Raw genomic sequence first — 22237 nt, 5'->3', positions numbered from 1 at the left:
AGCTATAAACCATAAAATATTTTTTCTCATTGATTTGAATCTGGTCCAGTGGAAAAGAAGAAATTCAGTTTTATGGAAAAAACTTTTTTTTTTTTTTAATAAGGAAAGGTTTTTCTCAAGAAATTGTATCTGGCCCTTTATGTTATGGTTTATTACATGAAAAAAGCATGGCTGTGAATAAATTTGAGGAGAAAAAGACTTTACTTCTAATTCAGGTCCAGTTTTTCCCCCATAGTCTTGCATCTGGCTCTATGGGTAACTGGATTTGAATCAGGAGATAAGCTTTTCTTATCAAACTGAATCTGGCCCTATATGCCCCACATAAGTCTAACAAGCCAATCCTCACCCCCATGTTCTCTCATTCTCAAATGCCATGGTATTTAAGACATTAGCAGGGGGATGTCAAATAAACATTTTTATTGTAAAAAACACTGAAATGTAGCCTTAAATATAAACTGTAATGCTAGGTTAACACAATATAATTACAGCTATTTAAACTGGAAGGTTTTCTGTAATTGCTCACGTAACAAGGTACCTAAATGATATACAATCTTTTATAAGGATTTAGCTTTAGTTCTTTAGTCTTTCTCTTCTCTGTCTCACACACATGCACATACGCCGAAGTGTCCCGAGAGGTATATCTAATATTTCTGTTTGTTTCTTACCACAGAACTCATATGAAAGAGATGTAACCCTGAACATCATCAGTGTGTTAAGTGAATTGCTGTCTGCGGGTAAGTGACCATACTGGGTGAGAATGTTATTGCAGCTAATATCCTTAGATACAGTGAGGCTGCTGTAAATCACTTCTGAGGTGAAGGCCTCCTGCTAAGTTTACTGTATATAGCAATAATAATAATAATAGCAGAAGATCTGCTTGTCACACCTCCTACCAATACAGAACCCATAAATGCTTCAAGCATTAGAAAGAATAATGAAATAGAAAATATTTTGGTGCATTATGGGCAATATATTACAAATCACAGTTAAATGTGATACTAAGTTTTTTTCACTCTTTCTGTCTATTCTCTCTGTCTTTTTTTCCCTTTACTTTTACATTTCTGATGCTGATCCCTCTCCTTATAATTACAGGGACACAAAAACGGATTCATTATATGATCTCCAAAGGTGGCAGTGAAGCCCTGCTGCAAACCTTAGTAAACCTGGCAAGGTCCGACTCCCTTGACTATAGCCTTCTAGTACCCCTTCTTACATTGTTGGTCAAGGTTGGAAAAAAAGGTACGGTTTATACATCTTTATATTTAGTGGCTCTCAGTTTGTGGTTATACATATATATATATATACATCAAAAGGTCTACACTGAATAAAATTCAAGGCATGCTGACAGAAAGCATCATTTGCTTCAGTTTTTTGAATGGCATATTTAAGACTGGAATGACAAAATAGTGGCCTATCATGAGTTTATGTAAATCTCATGGGAATGAATAGAAAGTTGGTGAATTTTTCCTGTGTTGACCTCTAATCTCACATTTTGATAAATCTCCCCCATACTGTAACTACTCAAACATCAACAGAGAAAATGTTGTGTGTTTTGTAATTTTCCCCAGTGTGCAAGTGTATAATGAAACTCCATACTGCAAAAATAAGTTATTTTGCTCCAAAACAATTATGCCACCTTTATGCAGGTCTTACAAATCCACAATTTTACATTAATATTTTTGCAGATTCTTATTTCATATATGACTTCTTCACATACCACCTAGATGATGTTGATGCTAAAAGTTGCATCAAAAACAACTGGAGCCCCAACTTATGGAACTTCCAAAGCTGCATGAACCTGAGGAGTAAAGGGCCCTGGTGACATCCCAATATGTAATAAAAGGCACTAAGTTTGCCAAGCTGCAGTAACCCATAGCAACCAAAGATGTTTGCTTTTAAACGGACGACCAGTTAATGCTACCTGCTGGCTGGTTGCTATGAGTTACTGCACCCTGGGAAACTTTATTTATTATTGAAAGTGCAGTGTGCAAAGTGCAAAGTGCAAAATGATGCCTGCAAATGTAGAGTCATTTTCCCCCCGCATCATTGCATCTGCAAGGGGGAGTTGCACTTGATGCAATTGTGCTTGTGTTTTAGTACAAATTGGACACACTTGTTTGAAGATTTTCTAAGTCTGCTGGCATAATTTCAGGCATTTAGAGTCAAACTACTGCTTGAGTCTGATCTTTTAGGCACATTTTCTCTTTACATTTTAAAGAAGCACTGCAAGAAGCACTGCAATTGACGCTCAGAGATTCATCTGAACAAACTGACAAAGAGCACTGGTGCTTGGTGTCCAAAAGGATTGGCTTTTGGAACAAGTACCTTAAAATGATTTCCATGTTAATTTTCATCCTCTTTGCTTCACTATAATACAAACTGTGAAGTGAGAATTTAACTGTAACTGAAATTGTTTGCTGCTCACTCTATTGACTTGTTATTGCTGATAATCATCAGCTCCGCTAAGTGAAATCATTGGCATTCCTTCTGTTCAGCTTACTTTATTCTGCATGGAATGGCAATGCAACAAAGGAATATGGGGTGGAAATGATAAATGTCGTTTAACAAATGCCTTTTTTGTTTTTATTGGACTGTAGATGGAAAGTTTGGAGAAAAAGCCCAGAAACTGGAAGCAACGGATGTTACGCTTAGTTTAGCAAGAAAAAATCTTACAAAGCTTGAGAACCTCACACCATGTATCTTGGCTTTACAAGTATATGCTTCCAATGGTATGAGTTTTTATTTTATTCAAGTTATTCCAATAGGCCTGTGTTGTTAGAAATATAAAGTCATGGGGATATAAAGAATAAATATGGCCTACATGTATCCCACAAGTGTGAAAGCCATTGAAGACTCAGAAATATAACTCAAATTGTAATTCATATAAAGAGAAATACTGACCCCTGTTGGAACATTGTCCTAGCTATGTAATAAAATACAGAGTCTGTACAGGTATGGGACTCGTTATCTGGAAACCCATAATCCAGAAAGTTCCAAACTACGGGAAGATATTCTCCAAATAGATTCTATTTTAATCAAATAATTGAGAAGTTTTAAACATATTTCTTTCTTCTCTGTAATAATAAAACAGTACCTTGTACTTGACACTTGGCAATCCTTATTGGAGGTACAATAATCCTATTGGGGTTAATTATTGTTTCAATGAGTTTTCGGTATTTTTCCAAATTACACAAAGACCCCTTATCCAGAAAACCCCAAGTCCCGAGCATTCCGGATAACAGGCCCCATAACTGTACATCCAACATCGCTGACTGCTTTACTGATAAGAATTTTAAAAGAGTAGTTCACCTTCTCAAACTGTATAGTTTTACAGTTGTGCATCACAAATAATAACTTATTTCAGTAGTTTTTCACTTCATATAATTTACCAGTTTCTTAAAATGTAGGTTTTTAAGAACAACTTTGTTGTTTCCCAGGATCTCAGCAAACCTGGCCAAGCTCAAACATTAGTTGCTCTCATTTTAATTAGGGCAGTCTCATATAGGGAGTCTAATGAGTGGCCAGTCTCACTGAGCTTCTCCTGGAAAACACAAGACTAGGGGGAAAAATAAACAAATCTATTTGTACATAATGTACGTTTTTAGAAAACCAGTGGGAACTAGAAAGCAATGAAAAAAAACATTCACACTTTGCGGTGCACCTGCTGAAAAGACTCAGGGGCCAGTGTATTAGTGTAAGTTGTTTTATACTGAGCGGCAACCATGACTGTAACTAGGTAAGAAATAATAAGCATGTTCATTTTTCATTTCATAGCTGAATATGTTTTCTGCTCTGAAATAATTGGTTCCAGAATGGAAAAAATTGTCTGATGTAAACCTAAAAATATATTTTTGCCTAATGAAAGAAAATTATGTTCTAAGCAACTCTCCAGTGTATGTTGTTTAAAATTGTTAATGTTTCTGAAGTAACTTGTAAATGCAATTGCAGCTGAAAGTGGCATTTGTCTATACTTTTTCTCCACTGCTGTTTCTGACTCTTACATTCTTAAATAAAATATATAAGAATATGTCAGTAAATGGGCAAAATATCAAACTTCTGGGAATTCTTTTGGATCCCCGGTTTATCCGTCCCCAAGCTGAGAACTGTGCTGTTTAAATAATTTTCCTTATTCTTACTTTACCAGTGGGGAAATGGGTTTCTAAAGCTGACACTCATGGTGAGATGACATTTATGGGGCAGATTTTACAGATCTAAATGTAATTGTATCTGTTTAGGATTTGTAAATATAACAGGCTAGTTTGATTTGATCAACTTAATAGGGGTGCAGAGTGCAATTTGAGCATACTTGGCTAGCTCCTACTCAATGGCAGGCTGTAAGTAAAGGGCCCATTTAATACCTGCATGGTCTTTGGATCTAGAGCTGACTTCATTGGCCAGCCCAGGATCCAAGAGAGGCGGGCAGAAACACATACGTGTCCCCTCACCTGCCCACTACCAGCCTTAACTTGCGTATCATTTGGAAACACAAGGTAGGGAGCTGCCCTAAGGCAAGGCATTAAGGACAGGGCTGAACTGCACTTAATGCAAGGAGCAGCAACCCCCAGGGTGCAAGTGCTCTTTAAGTCGGAACTAAGGGGAGCACTCTTATACTTGTGCCCCCAGGGTTGGTAAATGACCCCTAGTAAATCTCATAAAACGCCATGGGCAATATATTTTAATCTTTTTCCCTGCTGATAAATATCAATATTGATTTGGTTGAATATAAGCTTTCCTTGCTGATTGATGAATTCTGAACAATTCAAATTAAATCTACAGTAATTAAAACAGAGTGATTATTTTCTGTGAGAAATCCCTAAATGCCTATGGATTGCCTGGAATCGATTGATCAGTCACAGTCTTTGATAAATCCGCCCCTCAGTAAGCTGTAAGCTGTAGACAAACATACTTTATAACAAATCACAATTGGTCATTCTTTCTATCCACTTTATTTAGGTTTGTAGGTTTAAACTGTTACTTGGTTGTAACAGTGGCACTAGGGGGCATATTTATTATAGTGTGCAAACCAACATCACCAGTGTTGTTGCCCATAGCAACCAATCAGCAATTTTATTTTAACGGTCACGACCTACAAGTTTGAAGCCAAAAGCAAATATATGATTGGTTGCTATGGGCAACATCTTCAGGGAGTTGGTTTACACACTATAATAAATATGGCCCTAGGGCTCATTTTTGTCTGCAAGTTCAGTGGGCAAATTGTGCTCTTCCCCACAGTCAGTGTGTAACATAATTTCCAAGTTGTGCTTCTTCCTGCCTTCCGTTCCAAATTTGGCAATCTTGCGCCTATTGATGCAGGGGAACCCTCCTGACCAGATGGCAACTCCTAGTTCCCTTGAGACCTGTGTCAGTATGCGCAGCACACTTGCTAATAAATAATCTGAAGTAGATGTCACTCGCATGGAAATGACACCAGACTTCTATGCAATTGTGTCCGATTTGTGACAAGATGTGTGCTCAATTGTGCCTGATGCAGTTCACAATGATGCTTGTATTTTGGGAAGAACACTGCATTGAGAGGGGGAAAATTGCACTTTGCTCACTGCGTCTGTGGACATAAATTAGCCCTACTGACTCCAGCAAGCAATAACGTAATGGAACATGAGAAGAGGGCTTACACAGAGAATTAGAGTAATAAAAAATAATAGGAATTATAAATATCTAGACTCAGCTTTCTGGATGGAGAGTGTTGTTGCATTATACATTGTCAGCACATACACAAATATAAAGAAGACAAAACAACGTAGAATAAAATAATTCCATCTCATATATATATATATATATGTATATACATATATTGAAGCAGAATTAGAGTAATTTCATCAGGAACGCATTATGTAAAGAAAGGGAAATGATTAGTTCAGCAGGTCTAAAGGCACCATGAGAACTGTAAATATACAGAGAGGTCAGCAGGACTATTTAAAGGTTGATCAATGCCTGGGAATTAATAACAGATTTGCTTTGTCAGCTGCTTATGGCATACTCTCTTGCTCATGATTCCTTATACCATATGGGACTTAGTTAAATTAAGCTGAGCTTAAACAACTGTTATTCTGGCACTTATTAATGATTTGCTGCCATTTGCTTCAGTCAAAGAAACCTCACACAAGGTTCCCAAAAGTCACCATAAGCTTTTTTAGCTGGCAAGTACCTGACAAGCAAGAAGTGATAGGACTGGCACCTAATGATTTGAAAATGACTCCATTTGGATATTGCCTTAAACTGACCAAGAAACCACAAAGCAGATTAAACACAGGGTTATATTTTTATTGTTGTTAACATTTATGGTTTTTCTTTCAATTCAGACCATCTAATGCTTATTGTGTTATTTAAACTACTGCCTGGCTGCTAGGACAAGTGAAACTATAACAACCACATTAGTTAGATAGAGGAATATATTCTGTGCATACAATCGATTGAAGTAATCTGTGGTTGGGATCTGATCAGCTACTGCCCTGGGTGGGTGAGCTATACTCTACTGGGTATTGTATGTGTGTTGGCATATTGTATATATAATTAACTTGAAATGTTTCATAACTACTTTTAGGTTAAAACAGATATACAGATAAAACAGATATAATATATATAAAAGCTTCACTGATTAGGTAGCACTTAACCTGGGAGTACAAATATTTCCTTTTTGTATCTTTTTGGAATTAAAAAAAAAAAAGTATATCTTAATCTTCAGTCCATAGGACAATTCCCAAGACTGGATCTCTGACTTACATAGGTTTTTTAAAGAGCGAAAAAAAATGATACATTTTCTAGGGGAATATCCCAGGAGAATATCCACTCTTCTAACCATGCTGAAGAAATATATTATATCGACTAATGTCAGTTTGTTGGTCTTTAAAACTAAATGTATTTCTAATATGATAAACCCTTCTGTGCCTTATATAGTTTCTGCTGGTGCTATGTTGGGTATCAATGGTGCTCTGGAGCTGCTCTTTAAAGTCATCTGCCCCTATACCAGAAGGCACACGCAAACTATCAAGTAAGTATCAGTTTAATTTGCATTTCACTTTGCTCTTTACAGGACAAATAGGATGGACTGTGGCAGGACTGTATTTATTATTTATATGGCTATTTTAAGAAGCAGAGCAGAAAGATTTTAAGAAGCAGAGCAGAAAGCAATCTCCCAGATTCTTTACAGCACAAAGCTTCCTTGAATCACATTAGTACAACGTTTCTTCATGATAACTTTGTCCCCACAAAGGATGTTACCAGCACTTTCTATGTACAGTCCCTTGGCCAGATAAGATACGTGCCTGATGAAAATGGGAAACAGTGCTGACTTGAACCATGACATAAGGCCTGATAAGGAGGAAGGGCCCTGATAAAATAAACACATTATGAGAGTGGCATATAGGGAGCTCATCCAAAAATTGCAAACATAACATCATAACATTCTCAGAACTGGAACTTTGCATTAGTTCTTGGTATTGTATGTATGTATGTATAACTTTATTTATAAAGCGCTACAAGGACACACAGCACAATATAATCTAACAATATACACAATTACACACAGGGAGGACAAGTGTCATAATAAATACAATAAATAAGTCTAAATACAGAGAGATTAAGTGCCATGTGGTATTATTGATTCTGTATGTGTAGATTTTAACTGTGTACCAGCAGGGGCGATTGTGGACATATCGTCGCCTGAGGCGGCTCCTGGATGCCGCCCCCCCCCCCGCTCCCCAGCGCTTACCTTCTGAGCGCAGGAGCGGGTCCGGGGGCGGTGAGATTGCTAGTGCAGAGAGCGCAATTGCGCTCTCTGCACTAGAAGAGCCGAATTTCCGGTTTAAAATTCAACTCGCCTAATGGCAGAAGCGCCCCTGTGTACTAGACCTAGTGGTACAATCCAAAAAAATGAAGGGAACAGAGTGAAAAGTGGTATAAGATGAATAATGCAATGATAACCAACATTTCAGGGCAGAGAGCAGACCCCTGTGTGAGATATGCAGAGAGGTTGATTCTCTAAACACTTCTTATCCCACATATGAAAAGAATTTATTCTTTTTAAAGAATAATTTAATTTTATTATATATATATTTATATTAAGCACAATAGCAGAGAATGATAACAAACATAAATAACAACACACATGCCTTCAATAATGGCAAATTCAATATTGAATAAAATGAGTCAACTATAATGAAATAAATTCTCTTTATACATGGGATAAGTGGTGTTTAGAGAATCTACCTCTTGGCATATCTCACACAGAGGTCTATATATATCTATATTAAAGAGTGTATGTTGGCAGCTCACTCTGAAAAGAAAAAGCCAGTGGCCAGTGCAGATATTTAGGGGGGAAAGTAAAAAAAGTTGGTAATAGGAAAATTATTCACAATGTGAAAATGTATGCTTCTGTGCAAAAAAAATTGCCAAATTTAAAATGGGCTTTGCGAGCGCGGAAACTGTTAGCGTCAAAAAATCTGCGAAAAGGCAAAAATGTTGCACGGCAAAAAAATTGTGCCCAATTTTTTTTGATGCGCTGTCATTTTTTTCTACGTGGCAAATTTTGCCACCCGTTTTGTGAAATAATCCGCCAATGGTGAAACATAGACTTTCGCTGTGAATCCATGCCTGGCAAATTATTTTGCCCATTACTAATTGTCATTGTTTGCGACAGTGCAAATCATTCCAATCATTCCACCTCCAAGCATGCCTCAAAAAGTTTGCAATGTGCAATTAAAATTCACAATGCAGTAACAGTCCAATGAACAATAATACATTGCAAAATGTGAATTTTTATTCCTACTTGTGCACAACTTTTATTACATTCCCCCATTAGATTTTTTTAATGAAGCTAAAACAGCTATAAAAACATTTCTTTCTAATTGGAAAAAAAACATTGTTACACATTACACAGTGAAACCAATTGTTTTGATACTTTGTTAATTAAACAAATTAGTAGTTATACATGAAAAATAAGGATGTTAGTCAAACAAGGTCCAGGATTTGTAATGAAAGGATTACAGAAGAGCAAAGCTATTGGTTAGAAAAAGGCCACAATAAAGAAACAGAGGTAAGAAGGAGGCAATATTCAAGCACGAAACCAACTCTGCAGTGGAAGTATCTGTATCTTAGACTATTTTGCAGATGGAGGAGCAGTGTATATGCCTTTCCTTACAGAGATTGCATGGAATATTGTTCTTTCAGACAATATCAGGGAAACAAACATGCATTACAAGAGTACTGTGCTATAAGAGTAAAGACCAACCCTAGCTATGTCTCTTTTCTTGTGGACCTAATTTTTCTAGCTGCCTTTTGGTGTTAAGTGCCAAAATTAGCACAATTTTACTTGCCAAGGATACTAGAACTGGGTGTCCTAGGCAGCAGGCTTTACCAGTTCTACAAGTCAACAGGTGGGAATATTCACAGAAACAGTAATACACATGAGCACAGTCCAGGACACCAATTTCTTGCACCACGTGACCCCCCCCCCCCCTGTAATTACACTGTGGGGAGAAATTAGAATACTATAGACCAGCAAGGTTTTTCAAAGAAGACTAAGAAAAAAAATTAAAGATTAGCGTAACACAGGGTGAGCTGCAAGAAACCATCTTCATAGCATTTATTTATACTTTCCTTGTCCTTTACAGGGTATAGAGAAAATATTTGTGTAGTGGTTTTTAAACATCAATCTTGTTGTTCCCAATTCTTATTAGCCATAGTGCCAACGCCTGTGAGTGAAGTACAAAGGGAGCCCTGCCTTACCACTTACTGAACCCATGTCCCCCTCAGCATTCTGTTACCGTGCACATATTTGTGCAAAGAGCAAGTCTAGCCTCAAGAGCAAAATTGCAAATCTACCAGTAAATGTGTTGATCATTCATTTCATTGGTTGAACATATTAACAATGATGGCTCTAATAATGTTAGTAGACAAGGACCAAGCAGTATATTGCTAATCTTGGTTATTATAAACAGCAGAAAATGTAGGATTTTCTCTTAATAAAAAATGTGAAATTGTGGTTTTGGCCTATCGAACATACTTCCCACTGATAGAAGACACAGTCCAGGACATTATTTTGTTAAGTGTTTCTCAGTAACAGTTCGGCATTGTTATGTTTGGAATGGCAGCTACGTGTGTAAGAATGCAGTAAACAAGCTTCTGTAAAGAAAGCATTCAGGGAGCAGAGGGAAATCTTGTATATTACAGTACAGAGAGGTTATTTTAGGGCAGAGGTTCATCTGTTGTGGCACTGCCCCCCTAAAGAGAGATTTGTGGTGCATTTGTGATTCTATTCTGTATACTGCTAAAGCTATAGTTGGAAGACTATTAAAACAGATCTGGTGCTTTGGCTGGGCAAAATTGATTATTCACACGATACACATACATTTTTTAGGCTTCTAGTATTCTATGTTTCATCTCTGTTTCTGCCTACAATTATATGCCTACAATCACAATGCGTGTCCTGTATTTTCTATAAAGCTTTGCCCATTACAAGTTTCATTCATTGGCAACAGTTTAATGGAATTCTGTCATGGAAAACATGTTTTTTTTACAGAATCAGTTAATAACACTCCTCCAGCAGAATTCTACATCGAAACAGATTTTTTATATTTAATTTTAAAAATATACATATTCTTATGCATTATGCTATTTTCCCAGGTGCCCTCAGCCATGTGACTTGTACTCTGATAAACTTTACTGCAGTCACACTTTACTGCAGTACTACAAGTTGGACTGATATCAGCACCCCCGCAGCCACTCAGCAGAACAATGAGCACATAACAGAAATGAAAGGAATATAAATTATTTGCAATGTACACAGTATAATTTAGTAATAAAAACTACACTATAAAAATCATCCCTTTAAACTAAAACTTTAGTAGGAAGACTATTATGTCTATTTTCTGTAATCTTATTATAAACTACGAGGCAAATGATGGACTTGACTATGACATAAATGTCTAAAAACCTCTGTCCCAGGGTAAAATTCTAATAAATACAAATACGTTGAAAACATGCTACTTATTTGTAAATATCCTTATATAGGTAAATAATAAAATGAGGGGGTTAACATTTTTAAATAAATCCTTGTTACCGCTACACAAAAAAGACACTAAATCCGCTATGATTTTTTGGTAGGTTCACATCATTGTACCCACAGCCGCACCCAGTACTGATACTAATGCTGATATCTGTGTTTTGGGTTTTTTTTCTGCCTTTTTTTTTTTAGCAGCAATGATAGCAGCTGTCCAAGTCCCAATGCAGCAAAACAAACTCATTCTCTGATGTTTCCATCACTGTATGTGACAGGGTGACCTTTTACTTTGTATTTGCATTTTGCTTAACTGAAGGTTTGGTGCTGTGGGTACAAAACACTGTATTGCTACAATTGTTTTTTGCATCATCAACAGACTAGCAGCTATTCTACCATTATTGTAAAAGAGTGAACCTTTGCATAAGCAGAATAAGATAAGGGTTGCTTAATGATGGCATATAACTTTATGGAGTATCCATTATATGGCCAAAAACATTGAGACACCTGCCTGTCCATCATCTTATTCCTAAAGAAAGGGTATTAATATGAATTCAGTCCTCCTTTTGCTGCTATAACAGCCTTTTCTCTTCTGGAAAGGAAACAGTGTTAGTGGGATTTACATTCATTTAACCATAACAGCATTAGTAAAGTTGGGCACTGTGTGGGATCAGGCATCACTCGCAGCTGCATTCCAATTCATCTCACAGTTGTTGAGGCCAGTTAAGTTCTTTCACTTCCATCTTAGCCAACCCATTCTGTACCAAATCTGCCTTCTGTATGAAGGCGTTATTGTGTTAAATCAGGCCTTTCCTAAACTGATGCCACAAAGTAGGAACTGTCATTGTACACTATGGGGCCGATTCACTAAAGGTCAATAATGCTAATCGCAAGCTTTTTTGCGTTAAAAAGCATGCGATAATTAAGTCCCGATTCATCAAAGTCATTTCACATGCGTTAAGATGCATATCGCATGCGCAAAAAAAACGCAGTCGCAATGGGTTATTTATCTCGCATTGCGTTAATTAGCGAATAGAAGTAATACTAACGCATGATTCACAAACACATATGAAGCATTAAACACGCTAAATATCGCATATATTAACACCTACTTGGGGTAGGCGGTACTTAAAGAAAATCGTGGTTCGTGAGCTTTTGGCAACACAACATGGACTTTGCAGTGGGATTTTTTCAAGTGTTGGCTCTAGAGTGATGCATCCTCCAGTTTGCAGGGAAATGGTCATTTTCAGAACAGTAGTTTTCCGAAAGTAATGGTTACATGCGTAAAATCGTGCGCTAATATAGCAAGCGGCGAAATATATCGCGCGCAGCGGGAAATAAGGCACGCGGCGGGAAATAACACAAGAAAAATGTTCATTGCAAGGTAAATAACGCAAAGAACATCGCGTTTTAATTATGACGCCTGTCCAATCGAGCGTTAAGTTTCAAAAAATAAGAAATGATAACATTTTTAACGCATGCTATAAATAGTGCTTGCTTTATCGACCTTTAGTGAATCTTAAGACCATAAGATTTACTTTTGATGGAACCAGGGACCCTATCCAAGTCCACGAAAAACAGCCCCAGACCATATTTCTTTTACTTAGGGCAGGAACTAGGGGTAGGCAGAAGAGCCGCATGCTGAGAGCACCGAAGTTGGGGGGCGCCAGGCTTGTACCTATTCTGCCTGCCAACCCTTCTGTCCTGTCTGTAGCTCCCGCTCTTCCAATGGCCCCCGATCCCCGGGAGGATATCAGATTGATTTAACAAGCACTGTTAGAGGGAAGGAGTTGGAGGGAGGATAATGAATAGGGGGCGATTTGGGCCCTTCCTTGGGTGCTTGAAAAGTTTGCCCTGGTGCTGCTTCCACCAACAAACCTTATGGTTGGTATTATGCATTCAGGTAGTGTTACAAACCCAGACATTTTTGTCAGACTGCTAGATGATGAAACACCATTTATGGCAGTGACCTTTACACTACTACATTCAAATATTGGCATTGCACATAGTGATATTAAGTTTGTTTGCCTCTGAACAAACATAAAAAATCCATGCTCCCTAAGAATAGTTCTTTTGCTGACATTGTTTCTAGAGAGAGCTTGAGTGTTCCGGCTGAGAACATATCATTTTAGATGGAGTGTCTCAATACCTTTTTCTAGAAGTGTGTTCAGTCTGGCTGTGGGAGCCAGGGCAGGTGTTGGAATTAATGACATCCCCTGGGAAGAAAAGAGAAGTGGCTGTGGGGAGCTTGCTGCCCCAGGAAGTAGGAAGTGAAGTCTGGCTTGTGTCGCTAAAAAAGGGCTGAGAGGAAAACTTGTGAGTAGATATTCATATAGTTTTGAGTTAAATAAGAGTGGCTAAAGCTCTATTGAAAGCAGGATGTTGAAGTATACAGTCAGCTTATGGATCAGTCTGTTCTCGTGTCAGAAAAATGAACTTTAATTTTGTTTAATTAAATTATGTTCTCTGAATTGAAAACTGTACTATGTTCTGGAAAACCCAGTTATGAACAAATCACAGGCGGATATCTGCATAAAACCACACTGTCACTATCTTTACCTTGCAAAGGTATTACCTTTGTGGGCATTTTGAATGAACCCCTTCAATACCTTATCAAGATCCCTAATTTTAGAACCACTATTTTTGAGTAGGCCCAAAAATGTATCTTGTATATAGTTGGTTTAAATGATCTGAAACTTCATTCATTCTGAAGTTATGCCCCAGAAGTATGTAGCTATGATTACATAATCTTCAATTATTAGTAATTTAAATGAATACATAGAAAAAAAATACAATTATTTAAATGGTAGTATTTTGTTATGTCACCTAACCCTTACATATACATTCTGCAAGCTGCTGAGTAGGCAGGCCCACAATGTGCAGCACATTTTCCTCTCACCTCATGGAATGAATATATAGCATGTGAGTGGCAAAAGAGCATTCGGTGGACAATATAATCAGAGGTCCAACGTTCTAGTAACTCTATAGCAACCAATCTGCAGGTAGCATTTACTGGTCTTTTTGAAAGCAAGCGCCTGACTGATAGCTGTGGGCTACTAGATCTGGAGCAAATGTTGTGCTTGTTATTAGGTTAACTCTGTACAGTGCAGCCTCTCTGCCTGTGGCTTGAGCTGTTGCCAATAAATAAAACATTGTGATGAGCAAAGCCATAGGGAAAAAGACAGAACATCCACTGTGAGGTAGAAAAAGGTTAAAAACATATAATACTAGAAGCCTGAAAGATGTACTGTGTGAATGGCCCACTTTTCCCAGAGAAATTTGGTTGTCTTAAAGAAATCAGGCTGTTGGAAATGTAATAGTAGCAAATTGCTGTAATAATAAAGCACCTGATCTGTTTTTAATGTGACAGCTACTTTCCTGAACACTCAGTCCAAACCTTGCAGAATTAAGATTTCTCCTTCTCTTAGGCAGATATGGAAAGATGAACTTGTCCTACATATTGCACCTTAGGCAAAAAGAAAATTGCAAGTATCTTAAGAAACCTGTCCCATTTTTGAGTAGTAACGGTTAAAATTCTTTGCAGTTGTAAAGTAGAGAACAGATGGTATATTTTCTAAGCAAGCCAATTTGTTTTAAGGAGAATGTCTTTTAATTAAGTACAGTGACTCACTGTAACAGGGAAAGGAATAAATGTAATCGAGCCACATGAGCGCGGCTTACGAAATTATAACATGGTGAGCTATTTCATAGAGCATGTACTTTGTTGTGGGAACGTTCAAATGTCTGAAAAGTTAACTAATCAGTTCCCATATAACCAGTTTCCCCAGAAGCAGCAATGTTAATAAGGTGTAAGGACACAATAGGATGGCTTGTCACTTTGCTCCAAGGGATATAGCGCTTACAAGCCATCAGTTTCAGCTTCTTGAATTTCCCTGGAGGGGGTGAAATTCCTTCTTGACTCCATAAGTTACAGTTGGCAGTGGTGCTAAAACCATTTGTAAATCGTATTATAATGCACTGTAATAATATATTATAATATACAATAGTGAGAAAAGCCAGTTTGAGGTTTTGGGTTATGTAAGAATGCTGGTGTGCCCAATCTGCAGTTGAGTTATAACTTGTAGTTAATATAGAAACAAATGTCTATTAACTGCCAAGCAACATAATAAACCCATGTGCTTTTATCAACATGTTTTGCCAAGAAATATCTATAATTGTGGGTTAAATGTCCTCTCTACCCTACTCAAAGAAAGTTTAGAGCACAGGTATTAGTTAGGAACCCACAAATATAGTGATCCATATTAAGTGATCCATAGAGAGGACTGCCATTGGGGGGTACAGGGGGTACTGCAGTTGGTGGGGTTTGGGTGGATTATGGGTGGGGTTTTAGAATAATTAGGGGGTGACTGTGAAGGATTAAGTAACCCCAAAGGGTCCAGGTGACTAGCAAACTAATAATTGGGCTTAGGATTTAGTACACACAATATGTGCTGTAGATCTGTGGTGTGCTGTGGTCTAGAAATAGATCAAGAAATAAAGAAAGTATAATGTGTGAATTATTGGCAAAACTAACATCATTTTTCTTTACAATCTTTAGGGCAGCAATTGAAGCATTTGCAGCTCTTCTTAAATCAAGTAAGTTCTTACTTAATGTATACCATGAATTATTTTTACAGCAAAATCAATAGCGATGCCTCTAACTCAATTAAAATGTAATGACAGACATATAGAAAGCATACAATGGAGATTAAATCAGAAAACCTTTAGGAGACACCATGTGTATAAAGAACAAATGCTTTCAGCTAGCTGGACCCCTGTGTTCATAGGTAAAGAATAAGCAGTGTGTAAAAGATTTCTATTGAAAAGATTTCTGCTTTGTGTATATTGATTCAGTGAGACAGAACAAAATCCAAGCATGTATGTATTTATTAATCAATCACCTTTTAACCAATAGATCAGCTTTTGGGAAAAGATACATTACATGGAGAAATACATGTACTGAAAAGCAGGGCTGACTAACTTATACCTGCAGTAGACTGAACACAGCTCAGTGCCAATTGGTTTCTGTGGGTTATTACACTGGGCCTAGTTGTAGTAAATAAGCCACAGCAAAGAACTAGAGTTGTGCCAAATCCCTTGGGCCTTTTTTGCACATTGCACAATGTGTAGGGCTTTGTAAATGACCCCTAATGGCTTCTTATTTGGTTCAACTGATTCATATCTTGCCAAAAGTCTGAACTCAGTGCATCGCTAATTGAATCACCTACTGAAGGCCTTACAGTTACGCAATGTCACCAAAGGCATCAATAATGTACGTAGGAGTAAAGTTTGCTGCAACCCAGTTCCCACCTTGCACCACCCTCATCCTTACCGATAAAGCGGCTTACAATTCGTTGACCATGAATCTGCACCGCAAGCCCCCTGTAGTTCCATAACTGATTTTAAGCTGGAGGCATATACTTGATTCCATTTCATAATTTAGATGCTCCTGGAAAAAAAACAGAAAAATTCTGAGCAGGTTATGTTACTGGATTGCCTACCGAAGCTTCAGAGAGTATTGTGCGAGACTCTTTGTGTGGAATTATTAAGAAACCACTGTTAGCTAAGCCGAATGGCATGTAAAAGGGGCACAACTAAAAAAAGACTTCTTGGATCATACCCTAGAATCCATCTTTACGGTCATTTTATGATGCTTTTAAGCATATTTTTGCCTTATGTGTGTCATTTCAGTCTTACAGGGCTGGTACAAGGGAAGGGAAGAGAGAGCTATGGGTCATTATTTATGGGATCCCTCTGCCATAAAATGGCTACGGTAAAATTACACTTTACATATTAATACATTTTGTTGCTAGTTATAAATGTTTCACGAAGAAACCATTGTCATTCTACAAAAACATTAAATTGTAGTGGACATTTCATTTAATATAAACAATCTATATTTTTTTTCTTACAGTAGCTTTTGACATTTATTGATTTATTTGTTCCTCAAAGTAACTTTTCTTTTAACTGCTGCAAAAAACCCAAGTAAGTGAAGCTGTGAGTCATCGGCAGATTTTCATCTGGTCTGATTGGCAGCAGTTTGGGTTGCTTGCTGCAGGAACCACAATATAAAACCATTTATATCTCAAAAACTGTAAGAAAAACAAAAAATAACTTATATGTGAAAAAAGAATTATTAAGAAGCCACTGTAGTTTTGGCGTAGTGAAGCCTAGTCTTTGACCAGCCATCAATTAATGAACTTAAAATGTTCATCATTCCACCACCAGCAGCAAAACACCAGCGAGGTTCAGGCTGGATGTCAATGAAGATATCACACCACTGGCCCAAGATTCCACTTTGCCCTGAACCTCCCTTTGTGTTCCACCTTACCTTTTGATGTTTTGTCCCTGTTTTTTGGCTTCTTTGCAAGCTACAAACCCTTATGCCATCAAACTCAGACTATCAAATGCATTATATTTAGGCAGAGGAATATAATATGGACTGTAAACACCCAAAAGGGGATTTTTCTATTACTTTTTCCTACCAGTATATATTCCTATAAATGCAATGTTATTATTTGCCAAAAAGTATCAACTACATCAGCTGAAGGCACCAGAGGAAAAGAAATTGGTGGAACTTTCTATAATTTGTCAGCCTAATGACCAGAGCTGTACAATGCATTACCAGCAGTCTGTCAGCTTAAAACAATGCAGAAATGGCATAAAACATTGCACCTGTAATGCCTGTGTACTATCAGATCAAACCAGCAGTGAAGTGTCATTATTTAAAACAAGTTTCAGTTTATTTTTAGTCCTCGTCTCATTTTCTGCTTGCGTGGAGGTTAATTCTTGTTAATCACAGCATCTCTATTAAAACAGCAGTCTCCTCGTAAACTGTTTTATTGCAGAATTCCCTCCCCTGAGACTTGGTTGGTATTACCGCCAATCAGTGTACTTCTACAGGGAATACTCAGGCATCACTAGATATTACTGTTTACAGTTAGTGAAGCAATTTAGTAGAATAAAGAAAAGGTGTAATAGAAAGTGGTTTTTTTTGACATATGCAGCATAGATGCATTGACATTCTGTTTTTTTCTAGCAGTTAAGCTAACATAAGAGTAGCTTTTCTATGAAACAAATATTCACTTTCGTGTTTGTACTGTATATGTACATAGTAATAGAAGATGGAAAAATTTTGCCCGTGTAAATCCTACTTAATTAATTTAACGTAAAAAAGGTTTCATCTTCATAAGGGTAAAAACACAGAGCTACTTGTAGCAGCTACTTGTCACTACTGCTAAAATAGACAATGCAGATCATTTACTGATAATTGTCTGGGGTTTTCTGAGGTTTAGTAGCTGTGACAATTAGCTGCTACTAGTAGCTCTATGTGTCTTCACCCTTATGAAGATTAGACCTTTTTTTCTAATCTCAAAAGATTCCCATGTGTCCTCTTAAAAAGGCCTTCTACTAAAGAGAGTTTATTGTATGGGCCCTATTTCTACATAATTATAATACTCCCCTTTTAAAAGTTCTTTCTCAAATGTAAAGAACTCCAACTTGGCCAACCTTTCCTTATAACTAAGCCCTCCCCTACCTGTATCCCCTTAGTTGCTTTTTTCTGGCCATGCTTTATTTCAGTAATATTCCTTTTGAGGGCAAGAGACCAAGACTGCACTGCATATTCTACTTGGGGCCTTACCAGTGGTTTGTAAAGGGAACACATTAGATTAGTGATGAGCTAATTTTTTTGCCAGGCATGGATTCGCAGCGAATTTCCGCATTTTGCCATTGGCGAATTGTTGCGCAAAACTTCTATGAAAATTCGCTGTGAAAAAAAAAATCATTTTTTGTTGTGTGTCAAATTGGGCGCAATCATGTAAAAAAGTGAAAAGGCGCGGTTGCGCCAAATTGGGCGCGGGCAACAAAAAATAGACACGGATGAAAAAAAAAAATGCGCTACAAATGTGTTTCGCGCATTTTTCTACGTTTCGCGAATTTTCTTGCCATTTCACGAATTTTAGGCCGAAACTAAACGGGACAGATTTGCTCATCACTACATTAGATTATTATCTCTTGAATCAAAAACTTTTTAAATTCAGGATAACATATTGCTCCTGTTTACCAATATTACTTTCTACAGTTATGGTTATTATTCACAAGTACTCACAGATGGAATTTAATGTTGATAAATATGAATTTGGAAGGGATTTCCAAATATGCACTCCAAGTTCAAAGCATGACCTAGTGGCCAAGGGATATGTTACAGAAAAAAGAGCTCTCTTTATCGTCTGAATAAAGGGACTAAAAATATATCAGAACAGGTATTTGCCTGTATTTAACAGAAAGTAAACTATGTAACTGCATTTTAAAGAGAAAAATACTATTTTGAAAAAAAAGGATACAGTCAATGGCTAACTAAGTCAGTAATCTCTGCAAGCTTTGGTAACATTGCAGTTCCTTCTTTGAGCTAGTGAGGGGACGTACATTAGAGGGGATTATAGGCAGTTGGGGGATGTTCTTTTTTCCCATAAAAACAATCAACGCACCAGAGGTCACCCCTTTAGATTAGAGGAAAGGAGCTTCCATTTGAAGCAGCGTAAGTGGTTTTTCACGGTGAGGGCAGTGAGGTTATGGAATGCCCTTCCTAGAGATGTGGTAATGGCAGATTCTGTTAATGCCTTTAAGAGGGGCAGGATGAGTTCTTGATCAATCAGAATATCCAAGGCTATTGTGATACTAATATCTACAGTTAGTACTAGTGGTTGTATTTATAGTTTATGTATGTGAGTGTATAGATTGGTAGGTGTGGGTTAGATGTGCTGGATTTACTTGGATGGGTTGAACTTGATGGACACTGGTCTTTTTTCAACCCTATGTAACTATGTAACTATGTAACTATGTAACTATGTGTAATATTATTATATGGTGCCTATAAAGGAAACCCACTAACACAAACACACACCTACACACAAGCTGTAAAATTAGAAAAAAAAAAAAAGTCAGCTGGGAAGTTTACTTCTTTCTTTTATATGAAAAAAGTTTTTAACCTTCTGATTGACTCTCTATTGACTATAGATCTTTAGGTTTATTTATTTTTATTGTCTGTAAATGCACAGTCTGACTTCTCTTTGCCAGCTCATTCATTCCTTTTAATGTGTCTATTCTCTCTCCTTTTTCAGCTAAGGATTATTGATTGCCTTTTTTTTTTTGCTTTTATATAGTATGATAGATGAAGAAAAGGTGAAATGTGTTTACTGATGATCGAAAAGTAAAAACTTTTTTTATTACTTCTATGTTTTTACCTTGTGCTGTTGGCACCTTAGGCCTTACATTACAAAAACGAACAATCAAACGGTAAACAAAAATCAAACAAAAAAATAAAATAAAAACAATATATATATATATGTATATAAATATATATATACAGTATATATATATATATATATATATACACATATACAGGTGTGGGATCTGTTATCCAGAAACCCATAATCCTGAAAGCTCTGAATTAAAATGACATCTCCCATATACCAGTATACTGTATACCTTGGTAACTGGTACTTCATGCCAGCTAACATATAATTAATCCTTATTGGAGACAAAACAATCCTATTGGGTTTATTTAATGTTTAAATAATTTTTACACTACAGAAAGACCCTTTATACAAAAACCATAAGTTCTTCTAAACAACTCTTTGGAAACACATGATAAGATCAGGACCTATGACATTTAGCAATGGGCACACTAGTCTGTTGGAAGAGCCTAAATCTTGGCAGAGTGTCCCATTCTTGGTAATGGACAGTGATCCACACTGATGCTTAGGGTATATTTATCATGCTGTGTAAGAAGTGGAGGGAAGCATTACCGGTGATGTTTCCCAGGGCAACCAATCAGCAATCAGATTTCAACAGTTAGAAAACCAAAGCAAAGCATCTGATTGGCTGCTATGAGCACCATCACCGGTAATGTGTTACTCCAGTTTTTACACAGCATGATAAATATATCCTCATTGCTGCTTAGTATGTCATAGCCATAAAGACATACGTTATCTTATATAATAAGAAGCCCAACTGCTTAGGCCAATTGGTAATGCAATACAGTGTCCAAAACTCAGGAAATGTGATGTTAACACCCCAAAAGGTGCTATGTGTATGTATAAACTGAAAATATAGCATTACCTGGCTGGTTTGTGAGTTCTCTCTTAATATCTAGTATGGATAATAAGTAATTTCAGTAAATTTACATAACCATCCCTGTATGCACCTGTTTCAGACATGAGATAATAGAGACATACTAGCTATTCATACTGTGTGACTCTGGGACTCTGGGTCTCTCTGCCTCAGTGTGTCTAACAAACACACCAATTTAATAACTTGCTCCAGCAATCATTATATTCTTATGACATGATGGGGTCCTTTGTAGATCAAACCTATTTTAGCAGACCAACCTTATATTTATAAACACTCTTAATACTGCTTACTATGGCCAGTTCTCACAACCCAACTTACAATTGTTTTTATTACAGTGCTTCAACTAAATCTACACCAATCCACTGCCTAGTGACATAAGGGCTCATTTGTGAACCCAGCATGCAAAGTGCCAAAAAAGGCTGCAATCTGCTATTTTTTGCACTTTGCATGCTGCTCTTGGGTGTGCACAAATAGCTGTAGGCCCTGGGCTCCATTTTGGAGTGAAAAGACCTGTACTGCCTTTACAAATACTGCACTGACTGCATAATCCCCATAACATCCCATTTGAATCTGGCCATTTATTCTGGATCAACATTTGTAACTCTTTAACAACATTGTCCCTTTCTGATCAATGTTTGTCCCCAAAACATATTAAGTACATTTTTTTCTATAAGTAAAACAGATAATAAATTAGCCAAAAATGTGATTTTTCTTGATGCCTTTTTGTATAAAAGAGGATGTTATTGAATACAACTATTGTGTTTGCTAAGCAGTTGTATTTGCTTATGGGTTTAATTAGGTCCCTATTGGCTGTATTCCATGTTATAGTCTGCCATTGCGGTTGACTCTGAATAAAAGAAAAACATTCTATATACAATAGATAATAAAGAGTGTGAAAAGAGAACAAAGAGAAGAGAGTAGACCTTTCCTATAGCGCAATCACATTGGCCTGGGGTGATATTCCAGGCTGAAGGTCTCTGAGCACTATGCCTAGTATCTGTGGGAGACATACTGTGCAAGCCTGGAAAGCATGATATATTAGAAGAAGACTGAGTTATTGAACTATTGATCCACTGGTGCCTTTCTGGG

General features: G+C 37.1%; 1 protein-coding gene across 1 annotated transcript in view; it reads left to right on the top strand.

Annotated features, from left to right (window-relative positions):
• agbl1 (ATP/GTP binding protein-like 1) overlaps nt 1-22237 on the top strand; it is a 247638-nt gene that overhangs the window by 17110 nt on the left and 208291 nt on the right. Inside the window, exons 2-6 of the mRNA XM_002933316.4 lie at nt 671-734; nt 1093-1239; nt 2598-2729; nt 6916-7009; nt 15573-15610. Of these exons, the coding sequence (XP_002933362.2) occupies nt 671-734; nt 1093-1239; nt 2598-2729; nt 6916-7009; nt 15573-15610 (475 nt within the window). The remainder of the gene's footprint in view (nt 1-670; nt 735-1092; nt 1240-2597; nt 2730-6915; nt 7010-15572; nt 15611-22237) is intronic.

This window comes from Xenopus tropicalis, chromosome 3, assembly GCF_000004195.4.
Source record: "Xenopus tropicalis strain Nigerian chromosome 3, UCB_Xtro_10.0, whole genome shotgun sequence".
NCBI lineage: Eukaryota > Metazoa > Chordata > Amphibia > Anura > Pipidae > Xenopus > Xenopus tropicalis.
This window is presented reverse-complemented; position numbering and strand designations above follow the sequence as displayed.